General features: G+C 34.9%; 1 protein-coding gene across 3 annotated transcripts in view; it reads right to left on the bottom strand.

Moving 5' to 3' along the window:
* Positions 1-1509: 1509 nt before the first annotated feature.
* Positions 1510-17057, bottom strand: part of LOC123552322 (baculoviral IAP repeat-containing protein 7-like) — a 54341-nt gene continuing 38793 nt past the window's right edge. For all 3 annotated transcript variants that reach the window (XM_053541836.1, XM_053541835.1, XM_053541834.1), the window contains exons 5-8: positions 16104-16218; positions 14320-14501; positions 13369-13474; positions 1510-12667 (exon numbers count right to left, since the gene is read on the bottom strand). In XM_053541836.1, coding sequence (XP_053397811.1) covers positions 12471-12667; positions 13369-13474; positions 14320-14501; positions 16104-16218 — 600 coding nt within the window. In that variant the 3' untranslated portion in view covers positions 1510-12470. The remainder of the gene's footprint in view (positions 12668-13368; positions 13475-14319; positions 14502-16103; positions 16219-17057) is intronic.

Raw genomic sequence — 17057 nt, 5'->3', positions numbered from 1 at the left:
TAATGTTTTGATAGTTTCCAGGGAAGGACTTCCTGTGTGACAAATTCCAGGGTCGTATTAATATGTTAACAATTTTCCATGGACACATACTCATGTGAAACAATTTTTCAAGGACATGACATTGTAATGTGTGACATTCCTCTAGGGACATGTCCTACTGTGTGGCAGTTTCCATGGGATATAGCCTTATTTGTAACAATTTTCTAGGGGCAGTTTTGTGGACACATATCCTATTATGTGATGATTTTCCGCAGGGAAATGCCTTGATGTTTGACATTTCTCTGTCCCAATAGTTTACCAAGGACATGTCCATTTCTGCAACAGCTTTTCAAGGACACCTTTTAAATCAGTGACAATTTTCCTAGGATATGTCAAAATTTGTGACTTTTCTCAAAGGGACAATTGTCCTAATGTGCAGTAGTTTTCCTGGGACATGTCATAATGTGTGCGAGTTTTCTAGGGACATTTTCTGATGTCTGACAGTTTCCGAAGGACATGTCCTAATGGGCAGTCATGGCTCTCGCGAGTGGGCGACTTGAGCGACATAGTCGCTTTGGAACTTCAAACTTCACTCAAATCTAACCTCAAAGTGAAATGCAAGTCGCCCGATTTTCTTTGATATCCACACTCGCTAATTACCGCTACCCTAACTTTTGACAATTTGCATGGTGTCAAAATGAGTGTCGAATACACATACACACACGCCGATAGCATAATTTTAAGCTCCGTCTACTTCAGGTACTTGCGAGATTTTCCACGAGAAGTGTGAAAGCGAATTAAATTATCAGATACAACAAAGTCAGTTGTGCTCAGCCAATTAGCACCGAGATTACATCTTTGACACTTTGCGTTAATTGTCAACATGTCCGAATGCAAAAAAAATGTTTTACGAAGAAATTGCTCATTAACCATGCGATTAGTTGTTGTCTATGGTAAAAGAACGACATGTAATGTAACTACATTAAATTGACTTCCATCGATGACTTGATTTGAATATGTATTTCTAGTTTACACAGTTTACTTCAGTTTTATTCAGGTGAGATACTGTTCGCCGAGTTGGTGACTCGGTGTTAATAATAAACACTTCGTACAAGATATAGCAAAAAAATGGCAGGTTAAATTTACAGCATCGTATTAAATGTTGAAAACAACTATTTTAATAATCTTGTAATGAAACAATAACCACTGCATGGGAAATGATCTAACTAAGAAAATGAATGGTCACATCAATGATTCTTATCTAGAAACAAGAAAATTACAGCCACCTTTCGAATCACTAAAGTCTCCCCACTTCTCCCTAAATCATCTTGAGGGAGAAGTGACTTCTCCCAAAAAATTGGACCTAGCTAGACCCCTGGGCCAGCAGACCTCCTGGTTCATGTGCGAAGCTTTCCAAAGACATTTTCTTTCATGCGACAGTTTTCCATTCATTTTGCTTTATATAATTCCTTGTTTTTCAATCGGGTTACAATATGATATCAGATTTCAGAAGAAAGAATCAAGAACACCTATTTTTTGCACTACTTTATTTACATAGCTACGTATTGCACACATGCAATTTAATTTATCACATTAAAAAGTAGTTTTTAAAGTTATAGTATTGATCATAACAATTACATACTGCCAGATATGGCAAAACCTAGAAAATACATACAAAGCAAAATCAGTGCTTTTTATTTTTCTCTGTAAACTTGAATAGATGTAATTAAGACAGCGTGATGTGTATGATGCCCATTAGGAGAATAACAATTATCATCTGACCTTGACCTTTAAGTAAATTAAAGAATTTTTATTTATAGCACAGGTTGCATCTTAGTGAAGTCAAATGGAACCAGTTGAAAACAACATTAGAAAGGTCTATGTAAAGTGCATTTCCTATTTTAAAACAGCCAAAACCCTAAAAGAAAACACTCATTTGGGAGTTTTGAATTCAGAATTGGAAAAAAACATACTTTTTTGCTTTGGGATTACCTCCTTATTTATAGGGGAAAAAAGCCCTGGGTTGTTTGTTTTAAGTTAAATGTCATTTTTCACAGTATTTCAGTTATGTTACTGCAGGCAGTTAATTTAACCAGTGTTCCTGGATTCTGTACTACCATAAACCTGTTCGCTGCAAGTAACTGGTAACTGACCCCAAACAAAACAGAAATAGAGGCCATAGACTTCAGACACAATGTCTTTATGAAATCATCACAGAGAATATACGCCTAACCAGAGGATCGAAATCACTACAATGCATTCCTTAGATCTTCGCCCTCCCTACTGAGCTAAGCTGGCAGTCTAAATTGGTGGTTGAGAGACAAAAGACTATCCATTTACACTAACAAATCACCCTGAACACTTGGTTCAGGTGCGATTGTAATAGCAATTTACGTAATATGTTACCATACATGTGTAACAACACATAATATTTACAGCATAGAAGAAAAGACAACAACACCACAGATATGTTTTGTACCTCCAACTTTTAACAGTGCAAAATAATGTACCTCAATTTTATACAATTTTTTACATAAACTTACATGACCTACACCACAGCCTAAGAAAGTGTTTTAAAAACAAGAGGGCCATAAGGTCCTGTATCGCTCACCTACTGACCTAAAGATCATCATGGTCATAAATGTGGCCTCTAAAGTGTTAACCAGCTTTTTCCTTTGATTTGACCCCGTGACCTAGTTTTTGACCCCACATGACCCAGATACGAACTTGACCTAAAAATCATCAAGTTTAACATTTTCACTAAGTTTCATGAAGATACAGTCATAAATGTGGCCTCTAGAGTGTTAACTAGCTTTTCCTTTGATTTGACCTAGTTTTTGACCCCACCTGACCCAGATTTGAACTTGACCTATAGATCATCAAGATTAACATTCTGACCAAGTTTCGTTAAGATATGGTCATAAATGTGGCCTCTACAGTGTTAACTAGCTTTTCCTTTGATTTGACCGGGTGACCTAGTTTTTGATCCTACATGACCCAGATTCAAAATGGACCTTGAGATCATCAAGATTAACATTCTGACCAAGTTTCATGAAGTTATAGTCATAAATGTGGCCTCTACAGTGTTAACAAACTTTTCCTTTGATCTGACCTGGTGACCTTGTTTTTGACCCTAGATAACCCAATATCAAATTCGTCCAAGACTTTATTGAGGATAACACTCTGACCAAGTTTCATTAAGATCGGGCCAAAATTGTGACCTCTAGACTGTTAACAAGCTTTTCCTTTGATCTGACCTGGTGTCCTAGTTTTTGACCCTAGATGAACAAAATTTCAAACTCGTCCAAGATTTTATTGAGGGTAACATTCCGACAGTTTCATTAAGATTGGGCCAAAAATGTGACCTCTGGAGTGTTAACAAGCTTTTCCTTTGATTTGACCTGGTGACCTAGTTTTTGACCCCAGATGACCCAATATCGAACTCGTCCAAGATTTTATTGAGGGTAACATTCTGACTAAGTTTCATTAGATTGGGCCAAAATTGTTAACAAGCTTTCCCTTTAATTTGACCTGGTGACCTACTTTTTGACCCCAGATGACCCAATATCGAACTCATCCAAGATTTTACTGAGGGTAACATTCTGACTAAGTTTCATTAAGATTGGGCCAAAAATGTGACCTCTAGAGTGTTAACAGTCAAATTGTTGACGACGGACGGATGACGACGGACCAAGGGCGATCACAAAAGCTAACCTTTGAGCACAGGTGAGCTAAAAATAACAATATAATAATAAAACAGAAATAAAATAACAATAGATTTGTGATGACATCATAGGATGCATCATCAATATCAAACCAAATGGCTTTCTTTGATTTAACTCTTATCATCATATACAGATTAAATATTGGAAATAAGCATAAACAAAGCACAAATTTAAGCTTTCGATTCAACATTTCAAATGTCAAATGTCAAAATAGTGACAAGTTTTTAGATAACAAATTAGGAATATTCATTTTGCTTACTAATCAATAATTACAGATGGTTGTAATAGTAAACACCTAAAAGAAGAATAATATAGTAACATACAAGTCCTTTATAGCATTTTTCTAATATTGTGATACATAATTATTATACCATTCATGTATCTAATCAAACTAATCTCAGCAGTCAGTGCCCCACTGTGTTACTACATATGTTTAGTTATTGTCGTCTTACTTTATATTTTTGTGTAAATGCCAATCGTTTACACATACATACAGACATTAATGTATGATATTGCTTTTGGGGTCGCTGCATTCTTGGGACATGACTATTTGTATTGGACCTTTGTCCTTGTTTTAAAGATCAGAAAAAAACAACTTAAGAACTTTACAGGCATAATCATGCAGCTTTTAAAAAACTTCCCTACTTCTAGCAAATAAACGGCTGATACAATTGGGTGCAAAGTTTTCAGGTTTTCAGTCAAATCATTGGAAAAAAGTCATTGCAATACACATCTCAACAGAAAATCAAGATTAAATACAGCACACTTGGATATAGCAAAATACACTCCTATATAATTGCCATTCTTTATTTCAAATAAATTCAACTAAATGTATGTCTATAGCACACTGGTGCCCCCCAGTCCTGTCACTGTATGCATATTTTCAACTAAGTCAAGGACCAATAACTGGTCTGACGTGTGAAATCCCAATTAAAACACCAGATGCACAATTTCACATGCTGAATCAATCCTGTGAGGTCTGATGACTCTAGGTCAAATAGTTTTATGTATGACTCGAATGCAGATGGACTGACAGATAGACAATTGGACAAAGGCAAATCTAAGTGCCCCCACACCACCCAAACAATTTGAGGGGGTCAACAAACAAAGTTATTTGGAAACAAAGATTTTACAATAGATCTTATCACAAAACTTAAGATTATTAGGGTGTGAAATAGCACAAACTAAGAAAAAACTAAGAAAAAAAAAGCAAATAAATAAGTGTTTAAATGCACTAAATAAGGTATGTGCACTAAAGAAATGGAAGAATATGCCACAGCACATATCATCCTAACATTCAGTTAAAATGGTAGTAAAAAGAATCAAGTAAATTAATAAAATGCTGTTATGATAATACAACAACCTAAAGTATGAAAGAAATGATTATCATGTGATAAATTCAAACTTTTTTTTATTAAGTTCACGTTTTATTTTTATTAAATGGGAAATGATATCAATTTATGAATTATATATACCACAAAATCTGAAAATCATAAAAACGTAGAAGTGTACTTCTGAATATTAAGGAAAGATATGAAAAGTTCATTGTAAAATAGAATCACATTGTAAGTGAATGCAATAAAAATATTAATTTCCATTGTACATATCTTGAATAAGTGTATTAATAACAATTTAATTTATTACACGACTTCTGATACAAATCTCCAGTCAGTAGTTTTTACCTAGGGCAATAGTTTTGAATATTGACCTGCGAGCCATTCAGTTTGTGCATAATATCATGATCTGTTCACTATTCAGATACAAAAATGTACAGAATGATCCCAAAGAGTCAACTATATACAAGTTTTACTCTTTACCGTAACTTACTTGTAGAAATATTGAAGTCAGTTAAAGGTACGCTTTCATTCCTTTCAGATATTACACTAAGCATTAGTTATATAATTTACTAGTGATGTGCTTATTAATCATGACATTGATGAATCATGAATAAACACGATAATTATGATGATGGAACTTTGCATCTCCAGACAAATTCTGACATTCTAAGAATGTCATTTAAAAACACTTAATTTAGTGATATAAAACTGTCTGGCAGGCAAAATTGTCACTCTTTGACTATTAATATGGAAGCAAAATGATTTCCTTTTTTTGAAAATGATGATACTGTTACTGATGGCGTTATGATATATTTAGCAAGCAAGACACGTAAATTAAAACAAGAGGGCCATGATGGTCCTATATCGCTCACCTGTTATCATTGCACTTGAGGACAAGAAGGTCCTCAGAAAAAATATCTAATTCCAAAGGACAGTAACAACAAAGGGAAGAAATTTAACCAAAAAGAAAAAAAAAATTCTTACAAGGTACAGATAATATTCAAAATACACCTACAAATTGGAGGTACCATCCATGTTGTACCACAGAAAAGTGGTCTTGGTTTTTCCCTACGGCCAATAATAAAAAAGTTACTAAAAATAAGCTATTTATAGTAACGTAAAAGGGAAGTAATTAAAAAAAAAATTATTGTAAGTGAAGAAAAGAAGGATCTGCCGAATAAATCTGTTGACATAAATGAAATTTCAGATCAGTATCTTCATTAGTTACGGAGATATACCCATTTTAATTTGAAATAAAGGGAGGTAATTTGACATAAAATTAGTCCATAGTTATCTACCCTGATTGGCTCAGTCCAACTAATGACAATAATGAAATTTCAAATAAGTACTATAAGTACTTACTGATATAAATCCATTTTGATTACAATCAGGGGAGGTAATCAGATATAAAATAACTGAACCTACGCTTGGATCTGATTTGTCATGGAATCCAAGAATTTTGTTGTTGAAGTTATTTTGGAAGTTTGTATCAAATAAAACCATAAATGAAGTCTCTATATGGCTGCAAAAGCCAAACTAGCCAATTTTGGACCTTTAAGGGGCCATAACTCTGGAACCCATAATGGAATCTGGCCAGTTCAAGAAAGGAACCAAGATCTTGTGGTGATACAAGTTGTGTGCAAGTTTGGTTAAAATCGAATCATAAATGAAGCTGCTACTGTGCAGACAAGGTCAAAATAGCTAATTTTGGCCCTTTCAGGGGCCATAACTCTGGAACCCATAATGGAATCTCAACAGTTCAAGAAAGGAACCAAGATCTTATGGTGATACAAGTTGTATGCCAGTTTGGTTAAAATCAAATAATAAATGAAGCTGCTATTGTGCAGACAAGGTCAAAATAGCTAATTTTGGCCCTTTCAGGGGCCATAACTCTGGAACCCATAATGAAATCTGGCCAGTTCAAAAAAGGAACCAAGACCTTATGGTGATACAAGTTGTGTGCCAGTTTGGTAAAAATCAAATCATAAATGAAGCTGCTATTGTGCAGACAAGGTCAAAATAGCTAATTTTGGCCCTTTCAGGGGCCATACCTCTGGAACCCATAATGGGATCTGGCCAGTTCAAGAAAGGAACCGAGATCTTATGGTGATACAAGTTGTGTGCAAGTTTGGTTAAAATAAAATCATAAATGAAACCTCTATCGTGCAGACAAGAAATTGTGGACGGACGACGGACGAAGGGCGATCACAAAAGCTCACCCTGTCACTACGTGACAAGTGAGCTAAAAATGAAAAATGTTGGGGTATATTTCATAAATCTGATTTTCTCTGTGATTACTTTGCAATCAGGCTTCTTTTGAACTGATTAAATGACAATGAAACTTTGAATTATTCCATATACTGTACTTCGCACTGTTCTTGCAACATGTAAATTATAAATAAACACGTTTTTAACTAATATAAGATAGACATAAACTTTTTCATGAATTCTGAAATACTGTCTTGTCAAAGTATCTAGCACTGATAAATGACAAAAATACAATATTACATATATATCTACCTCTATTGATGCTTTTCCATAATTGTGCTCTCTTAATCGAAATAATGACAACAAGAGATGTCCATAAAACAATCAATGCTTGACTATTCGAACTGTTGTCCCAGAAGCAGGAATATTACCCTAAATGTTAAAATATCTATAGGGTATTGATCCAATATCTGCATTAGTTTTGGAGATAGTAACTTGCATGCAAAACTTTAACCAGGATTTTCTAAGTACAAATGGGGGCATAATTTGGCCAAAATACATGTCAGAGTTATGGGACTTGATCCTGTGAGACCGTTTATTGACCTAGAAAAAGAAAAAATAAGTTTCAAAGCTATATGCCTTTAAATTATAGCTATACCTTCTTGCATGCTAGACTTTAGTGTGATGCCAATGTCGATGCCAGGGAAGGGTGAGTGGAACAGCTTGGAATATTCTTTCAATAGTCGGGCTAAAATTATCTTTCATGAAAATACGAAAAAATAACAGAGCAATAGCTCAAAGGAAAACCATCAACAAAATGATTTCATATACAGTCAAACCTGTTTAATATATAAATATAGTTTCTTCATTCTGGGGAAAGTCAAACTGTGACCTTTATTTACAAGTGGTGTATATTCAAAAGGTAAAATACAATAAATTTCTTGAATGGGACATATACCTTTTGAGCCAAATGGTCTCTGTTAACATGTGTTCTGTATGATAGGTGTGACTGTATTTTGAAACAAATACAACATTTAAAAACATTTCGAAACATATATATTCTAAAATACAACAGTATAACTAAATATAAGTTATAATAAATTCAGACTGCTAATTATGTACAGATTTTGGTAAATTGTACACCAGATGCCTCTAGTTACCTATGCGAACTGATTTTCTACATTTTAATGGATCAGCAAAACTTTTGTTTCATTATCCCGAACTGTCATTTTCTTACTTTTTTGAAGATAAATAAAAAGATCAATCCTTTAAATGAGCAGCAGAAAAATAATTTTCATTATGACCATAAGCATGGACATCAATTAGACAATATGAAAACTGATGGGTGAATAGTTTTTAGCTTGAATTACATTTTGTTGATTTTGTGATCTACTGATGTATTTGTAGAATTAATGCTATCTTTGAACCAGTCAATTTACCAAATCAGTAATCCTTGATTCTGTAACATTAATAACTTGATCACATGAATCAAGAGTTAGGGGAGTAAGAAGTATCCTATAAGACACCTAATTACTGGTAGGAATATAGGTGGTTGATGAAGAACAAAACTTATATAGCCTTCTAATAAATCTCAGAACATGCCCATACATAAACAAGAGGGCCATGAAGGCCCTGTATAGCTCACCTGACCTAGTGACCTAAAGATCATCAAGATAAACATTCTGACCAAGTTTCATTAAGATATGGTCATAAATATGGTCTCTAAAGTGTTAACTAGCTTTTGCTTTGATTTGACCAGGTGACCTAGTTTTTGACCCCACATGACACAGATTCGAACTTGACCTAAAGATCATCAAGATTAACATTCTGACTAAGTTTCATGAAGATACAGTCTTAAATGTGGTCTCTAGAGTGTTAACAAGCTTTTCCTTTGATTTGACCTAGTGACCTAGTTTTCGATCCCACCTGACCCAGATTCAATCTGGACCTTGATACCATCAAGATTAAGATTCTGACCAAGTTTCATTAAGATAAGGTCATAAATGTGGCCTCTACAGTGTTAACAAGCTTTTCCTTTGATTTGACCTAGTGACCTAGTTTTTGACCCTACCTGACCAAGATTTGAACCTAACCTATAGATCATCAAGATCAACATTCTGACTAAGTTTCATTAAGATATGGTCATAAATGTGGCCTCTACAGTGTTAACTAGCTTTTCCTTTGATTTGACCTGGTGACCTAGTTTTTGATCCTACATGACCCAGATTCAATCTGGACCTTGCGACCATCAAGATTAAGATTCTGACCAAGATTCATGAAGATACAGTCATAAATGTGGCCTCTACAGTGTTAACAAGCTTTTCATTTGATTTGACCTGGTGACCTAGTTTTTGACCCCAGATGACCCAATATCAAATACGTCCAAGATTTTATTGAGGGTAGCAATCTGACTAAATTTCACTGACTGGGCCAAAATTGTGACCTCTAGAGTGTTAACAAGCATTTCCTTTGATTTGACCTGGTGACCTAGTTTTTGAACCAAGCTGACCCAATATCGAACTCGTCCAAGATTTTATTGAGGGTAAAATTCTGACCAAGTTTCATTAAGATTGGGCCAAAATTGTGACCTCTAGAGTGTTAACAAGCTTTTCCTTTGATTTGACCTGGTGACCTAGTTTTTAACTCCAAATGACCCGATATTGAACATGTCCAAGATTCTATTGAGAGTAAGAATCTAACCAAGTTTCATTAAGATTGGGCCAAAATTTTGACCTCTTAGAGTGTTAACAAGCTTTTCCTTTGATTTGACCTGGTGACCTAGTTTCTGAACCCAGATGACCCAATATCGAATTCGTCCAAGATTTTATTGAGGGTAACATTCTGACCAAGTTTCCTTAAGATTAGGCCAAAATTGTGACCTCTAGAGTGTTAACAGTCAAATTGTTGATGGCGGACGACTAACGGACGGACAGACGCATGGCGACAACGGACAACGGACACAGGGCTATCACAAAAGCTCACCTTTGAGCACTTTGTGCTCAGGTGAGCTAAAAATAAGCATGTTTGTTTGGTATTTTAATATTTCGTTTACATAATGCTGGTCAGTTAACCTGAAAAGGGAATTCTACAACAGTAGAAGTCAGAATTTTTTTTCATAAGAACATATACAACAGACAACTTCCCCCAATACTCAAGCTTTGGCAGACAAACATCTTCAGCCATTTTGTCTTGTGTCAAATTGCCACAAAGGACTTCCGCCTAACCTTGGGATCATTTTTGCCTTCTGTAGACTGCAAGTTTTAGGCTCTCCCTACCAAGGGACTTGAGTGCACCCTAAACATAAAGAACCAAAGGATCTACAATAACACTGTTTTGGCTCTTTTTAGTATCAAGGAGCTTATTTTCATCTATACTTGACATACTTGGCCCAGTTATTCGAAACTTTAACTGACTATTAAACTAACCACCAGTTACATTTTGATTCAAAATATTAGCCTTCATAATAAACACTGGTAGGATGTTTTGATTGAACACTGTATTTTTTTTAGTATTCATAATTTTTAATTCATAGATATGTTGTACCAAGTCATCTAAAATGTTGAAATCAACTGTTAAGATTTTAAACAACTTGGTCCAGTATAAAACTTGTAAATATTGCAGGTTACAGCAAAAAATACCTTATCTTGCATTACATTTTGTGATTTACTTGGAGTTTTCAGAATTTTGTTTTCATATTAATATTTGCAACTTTTTCAAAGTCGCAAAAATTATGTTCTTCTCGAAGTTTGAAATCTAAAGTCCAACAGTATTTTTGCTTTAGTTAAAATACACTGATTCAATTAAGCATAGTTATGAAATATTTTCTATCTCTTTTCGGTCAGTTTCCAGGACAAATAAGAACCGACATCATTGACGATGCAGGTGTCTCGAAACCTTGATAAGAACCTGCCCCCTCCTCCACCGCCTAGGTAGTTTTATTCATTCAGCACTCTGTGCACTTTGTGACCCAAAGAGAGACAAATGTTTTTGAGTGGGTGATAACCTCGAAAATGAAGATATTGCCTACAAAAACTTTTCTCCATGTCTTGATGATAAGAACAAATAGCTAGACCACTTCTAGTTAAGTGATGACCCATCTGCTAGACCACTGCTTCCCATTGTAAATCTGATGTACTGACTTACTACAAAATCTTACACTTGCCTAGGATAATATAGCACACCCCCATATAAGACATATAGCCTGGCTGCAGTATGCTGGTGTTTTTGGTAGCAAGACAGTTCTTCTTGCATATAAATTAATAATTCTTCATGAAAAAAATAATCAAAAACAAGAGCTGTCTCCATAGGATGACACATGCCCCCGATGGCACTTTGAATGAACAGTTATGGCCTATGTTAGAGTTTAGGACCTTTGACCTACGGACCTGGGTCTTGTGCGCGACACGTCGTCTTACTGTGGTACACATTCATGCCCAATAATTTTAAAATCCATGCATGAATGACAAAGATATGGACCGGACATGCCCATCAATGCACTATCATGAAATATGACCTTTAACGTCTAAGTGTGACCTTGACCTTTGAGCTACGGACCTGGGTCTTGCGTGCGACACGTCGTCTTACTGTGGTACAAATTCATGCCAAGTTATTTGAAAATCCATCCATGGATGACAAAGATATGGACCGGACATGAATGCACATCATGAAAAATGACCTTTAACATTTTAGTGTGACCTTGACCTTTGAGCTACGGACCTGGGTCTTTCGCGCGACACGTCGTCTTACTGTGGTACACATTCATGCCAAGTTATTTGAAAATCCATCCATCGATGACAAAGATGTGGACCGGACACGAATGCACATCATGAAAAATGACCTTTAACGTCTAAGTGTGACCTTGACCTTTGAGCTACGGACCTGGGTCTTTAGCGCGACACGTCGTCTTACTGTGGTACACATTCATGCCAAGTTATTTGAAAATCCATCCATCGATGACAAAGATATGGACCGGACACGAAAATTGCGGACACACCGACAGACTGACAGACCGACAGACAGACAGACGGTTCAAAAACCATATGCCTCCCTTCGGGGGCATAAAAAAATAACATGGAAGGCAATAATTAAATACCATTAAACTATTATTTTTAATAAATTATACCATTAAACCAAAGCTACATTAATTTTAACAAACCATGTAATTATATTTTCGTTGTCTATAATAAAAAGATGATTAAAACCAATGTGCTTACTTTAACTTTTAAGCCCAGAATATTTTAACTCTTTGTTGAATACCCTTTCTACAAATAGGGCATTCTTGCACCGACTGTGCACAGTCTTCACACGTGGCGAGGTGCCCGCAAGGTAAGAATGTCATACAGAGTTCATTATCCATACATATTTTACAAAGCTTCATATCTTTAAGCTTTTCATTTTCCTGCATGACACTCTCGACATCTGAAATTAGAAAAGTAAATTTTAAAAATACCTGGTACTACTAGATACAACATTAAGAGGTTTTTACTTTTTGATAATCAGATCAATCAACAAACTCATCAACTCACTTGAAGTTGTGAAACATTCTTATGATAAAAAGAATCTGCAAGTTTTCTTAACAAAAACAATCTACTAACAGTTTTATAGGCTATTAAATATGGGTATGAAAACTATTTTTTCTCAAAACTGGATAAAAATTTTGATTTTATTCCCACACCTTATCATAAACAAAATATCACATAATCATTCTGATGAAAAAAAATTAAGTTCTAAGCCAATGTGTTACAGACGGCTAAATGTATATTGTGTAATTTTCTTTCACATTTCAGTTTTTACAATTTCATAAAACACAGATTGCTTGAACTTTCAACTCAAACCACACCTTTAAAAAATTAACAAAATAATAACTTTTAGGCAACGGTCCATTTAATGGCAACCAGCAAACTGCCTATTCTCCATATGGGATTTAGGCATTCTCCGCTTTTGACAGAAAGGCATTTAAATGTTAAGCTATATTTGCTTCTAGATAATGCCAAGTTACAGAAACAGAATAAGTAATCCCGTGGAATACATGTATGTCAATTGTAATTCTGGGTCCACTACCTTAATGAAATCATTCGCCTTGAGACAATGGTAACTGATATAAATAGAAATCACAATACCTTTATCTTTAGAGCTAGATGTACTAGATGAAGAGCTTGTAGGTTTATTAGAAGATGAACTAGTTGGTCTGTTAGAGTCAACAGTTTTATTCGCTGAACTCTGTCCCTGAATGAATAATGAAAATAAGATATTAAATATGGAAAAAGGCACTGCTTTTAAAGAACCATCAGCCTGAAAAATGAGTTAAATCTTTCGATAAGAAAATATCATTGCTTTAAGAGAATGTAGGATTCAGATAAACTCAGGAAGCCTGAAAACATGATTCATGCCAATCAAACATAAAACAGACACGTCACAATTAGTAAGACAGAAATATTCTGGTTGTAAAGATATTCAACATTTAACCCAGCCTCAAATTTCCAAGCCTTGCTTATGTCTTGAGCTATAAGATTAAATCTAAACATACATTTTTTTCTGGTATATCTATATGAAAGAAGAAGCTTCAACAACTTCTATTTAAGTAGTATTTTGTTTTTTCGTTGTGTGTAACATAACAGGGACACCATCATATGTCACATATTGACTATCCAGACTTTAATGGTGGAGGAAGACCAACAGATATCCATTCAGACATTATTACAGGCCAGGATGGGGACCTGGTAGAAGCACTGACTTTACATACTCCAGCTGAATAGCTATTCTTTAACCAAAGGTAGGTTTTGAACCACATCAGTGAGCTCTAGGCATGTGACTTGAAGTCGGAGAATTTACAAGTGAAATTAGACCTAACCACAGTGTGTAACCTACTCAAAGTGTCTAAATTAATTCAGATATGCTTTTGCTAAATATTCCTTCAGTTCAAATACATTTTGCAATGTCATGTATGTAGAATAATAGATCAAATATGGTAGCATCATTTCTTAGTCAAAGCAAGTAAGCTATTTTGACTTTAATGTCATTTTTCTTCAAAAATTAACATGGTTTCTTTTATCAGAATAATGCAATAATACCTGTGCAGGTAGAGCAGTTTCTTCCACTTCCATTTCTTCATCGTCGTCTGGAAGTGTAACTGGTGAGGCTGTCTCCTGGGTACCAGCTGTTCTGTTGGCTTCACGCAGAATCGCTTCCCGTTCTCTTTTTGTGTGCTCTATTGCCTGTTTAATGCTAGGAGCATCTACCAAATTTGCTCTGCCTGAAAATTTATTTATATTTTAAGATTATTTGATCTGCATCAAGAAATATGCACAAGTTCTGCTGCAGATATACTGCTTGACATTAGAAGCAAAATATTGGCGTGAACACCAGCATTTCTAAGTATAGAACAAATAATCTTTTTATTACAATCACATTTTTCAAAAGGAGTTGTAACACACATTACCCCAAAATGATGACCTGTTAAAGGTAACTGAGTATGTCATTTTGTATGCAGTGACCTTGATCATTGACCTACTCATCTACCGACTACAGGCAAATCATTCCATGAAGTCTGAAGAACATAGGCCCAAACATTTTCAAGCCATTTTCAATGTCAAGGTCACTTTGACCTTTACCCTATAGGTACTGACCCAGTAAGCTTTAGGCAATCATCATGTGAAATTTGACACCCATAAGCCCAAGCATTCTCTTGTTATGAATGGGAAGCCAAATGGTCTACTGACTGACCAACAGACTGACAGGTGGGGGACATAACTAACTATATACAATGAAATGACATAATACAGCCAATGACAATTTTCTCATATATAAGGAAAAATGTTAAACAAGACCATTGCTCAGCAATAAAAGTCCAGTAGTGGGAGGTGCATTAAACCTAACAGCTGTTGTAGAATTGTTATTTCTTTATGTTGCCTGTAGCAACAGTAAAACATAGCCTGCACATTCTTTACTGACAACTCACAAAACAATTTGATAAGTATCTGTCAATTCCATTGTTTCCAGAAATATCTCCTTTCCCCTTTCTGTTGGATATGATGCAAAGATGTGTGTACACATTCAAAGCTCTAGTCACCCCTTTAGGAGACATGGGGTGTACATTTTTTTTACATGACCAGACTTGTAAGCTGAATGTACCCCCATAGTTCAAGGAGAATACTTGCTGGGAACTTCATCAGTACAATCAGTTAACCTACAAGAATAATCAATGAATTATTAACATCAATATACATGTAGTGTGATTACTTAATTCATGAAATAGTTTGTGTTTTCAAATTGGAACAGTAAAGAATTACTGTTACATTAATAAATCAGACAAGAAAACTTGGAGAAAATTGTTATCACTGTATAAGACTTCTAGGGTTTCACACGAACCACAAGTTTAAAAAGGAATTCATGCATAAGGCAGATGGGATTCATTTAAATGTTGGAAGTATGTAGAATTAGGGAACTATAACACTATATACAGTCAAACCTGTATAAAGCAGCTAGACAAGAGAGTGACACAATGTGGCTGCTTAAGAAAGATGGCTGCCTCAGTCAGGTGGAAATTAGAAGAAAATGCTGATTCGGGCAGACACAGTTGTAGCTTACTAGCTGCTTAAGGCAACTGACTGTATTTACTTGTGAAATGCAAAACCAGGCTGAAACACACATTAATCTCCAGTAAACTGATAAATTTTCCCATAAAAGAAAATAAAACTAGACAAAATTTGCAAAATAATCAAAAATGTAAATGTAGCAAAATGTAATCTGACAAAAACATTTCTGACTTTATAGCAGGTACAGAGTATGACCTTACATTATAAATATTTTGAAAAATGCTTCAAATCATAAAGTATTAAAAAATTAGATATTTTACCAAATCTACTAAAAGCTTCCATCACTTGTTCCTGTGTGTACCCCTCCTGTAGCACAGATAGTACATGTGGTGTCCTTAATGCTTCATACACTGGTGGATCTACTAACAACCCATTCTGAAAAAAAAACTCTTCTTTATCTAAAGATATACTAAACATAATTTCAAATTTGAAAATTTGAACAATTACTATGTATAGTTTATGTACACATCAAAATCAACAAGTTTATTTGTATTCACAGTACTATGCATTCAGACAATACACAATACATGTATAGCTAAACACAAGTCATGATGACCCTGGATCACTCACCCGAGTAATATGAGCTACATGTTTCAAATAGGATTGGAACGATTACTAGGTTAATCGGATCCGATATGATTACTAGGTAAAACCGGTTTCAATTTTGCAAAACCGTTAATTGCTCTCAAACAATAAACATCACAAATACTTTATCTTTATACATTTCTTTATTAGTTATCACACAGTTTGCAAACGATAACGTCTGTAAGTTCCTAATGAAGTCAGCTGCTGAAAGTACCTTTATACGGTCATCAGAAAAGAAAACAGCAGAAAAGTCAGCAGGTCACAATCATGGTCAATGAAATTCAGTTTTACGATTTGTGTGCAAAACTGTGTATGTCATCAAAATTTCAAGGCTGTATCTTAAAACATAGGAAGTAGGTCAGTAGGTCAAGGTCACAGTCAAATGACATCATATTACTTGGGGACATCAGGTAATTATAATTAAACAGTCTTGGAAATAGGATCAGATGATTTTTTAGTATTTTTCCTATATAACTCACATAATAACTAAGTGACCACAGGGCGGGGCCTCTTTTAACCCCAGGGGCATAATTTGAACAATTTTGGTAAAGGACTATTAGACAATGCATCATACCAAATATCAAAAGCCTAGGTCATATGGTTTCAGACAAGAAGATTTTAAAGCTTTT

Source organism: Mercenaria mercenaria, chromosome 4 (genome assembly GCF_021730395.1).
Source record: "Mercenaria mercenaria strain notata chromosome 4, MADL_Memer_1, whole genome shotgun sequence".
Lineage (NCBI taxonomy): Eukaryota > Metazoa > Mollusca > Bivalvia > Venerida > Veneridae > Mercenaria > Mercenaria mercenaria.
The sequence above is the reverse complement of the archived record's forward strand: the minus strand, read 5'-3'. Positions and strand labels throughout refer to the sequence as shown.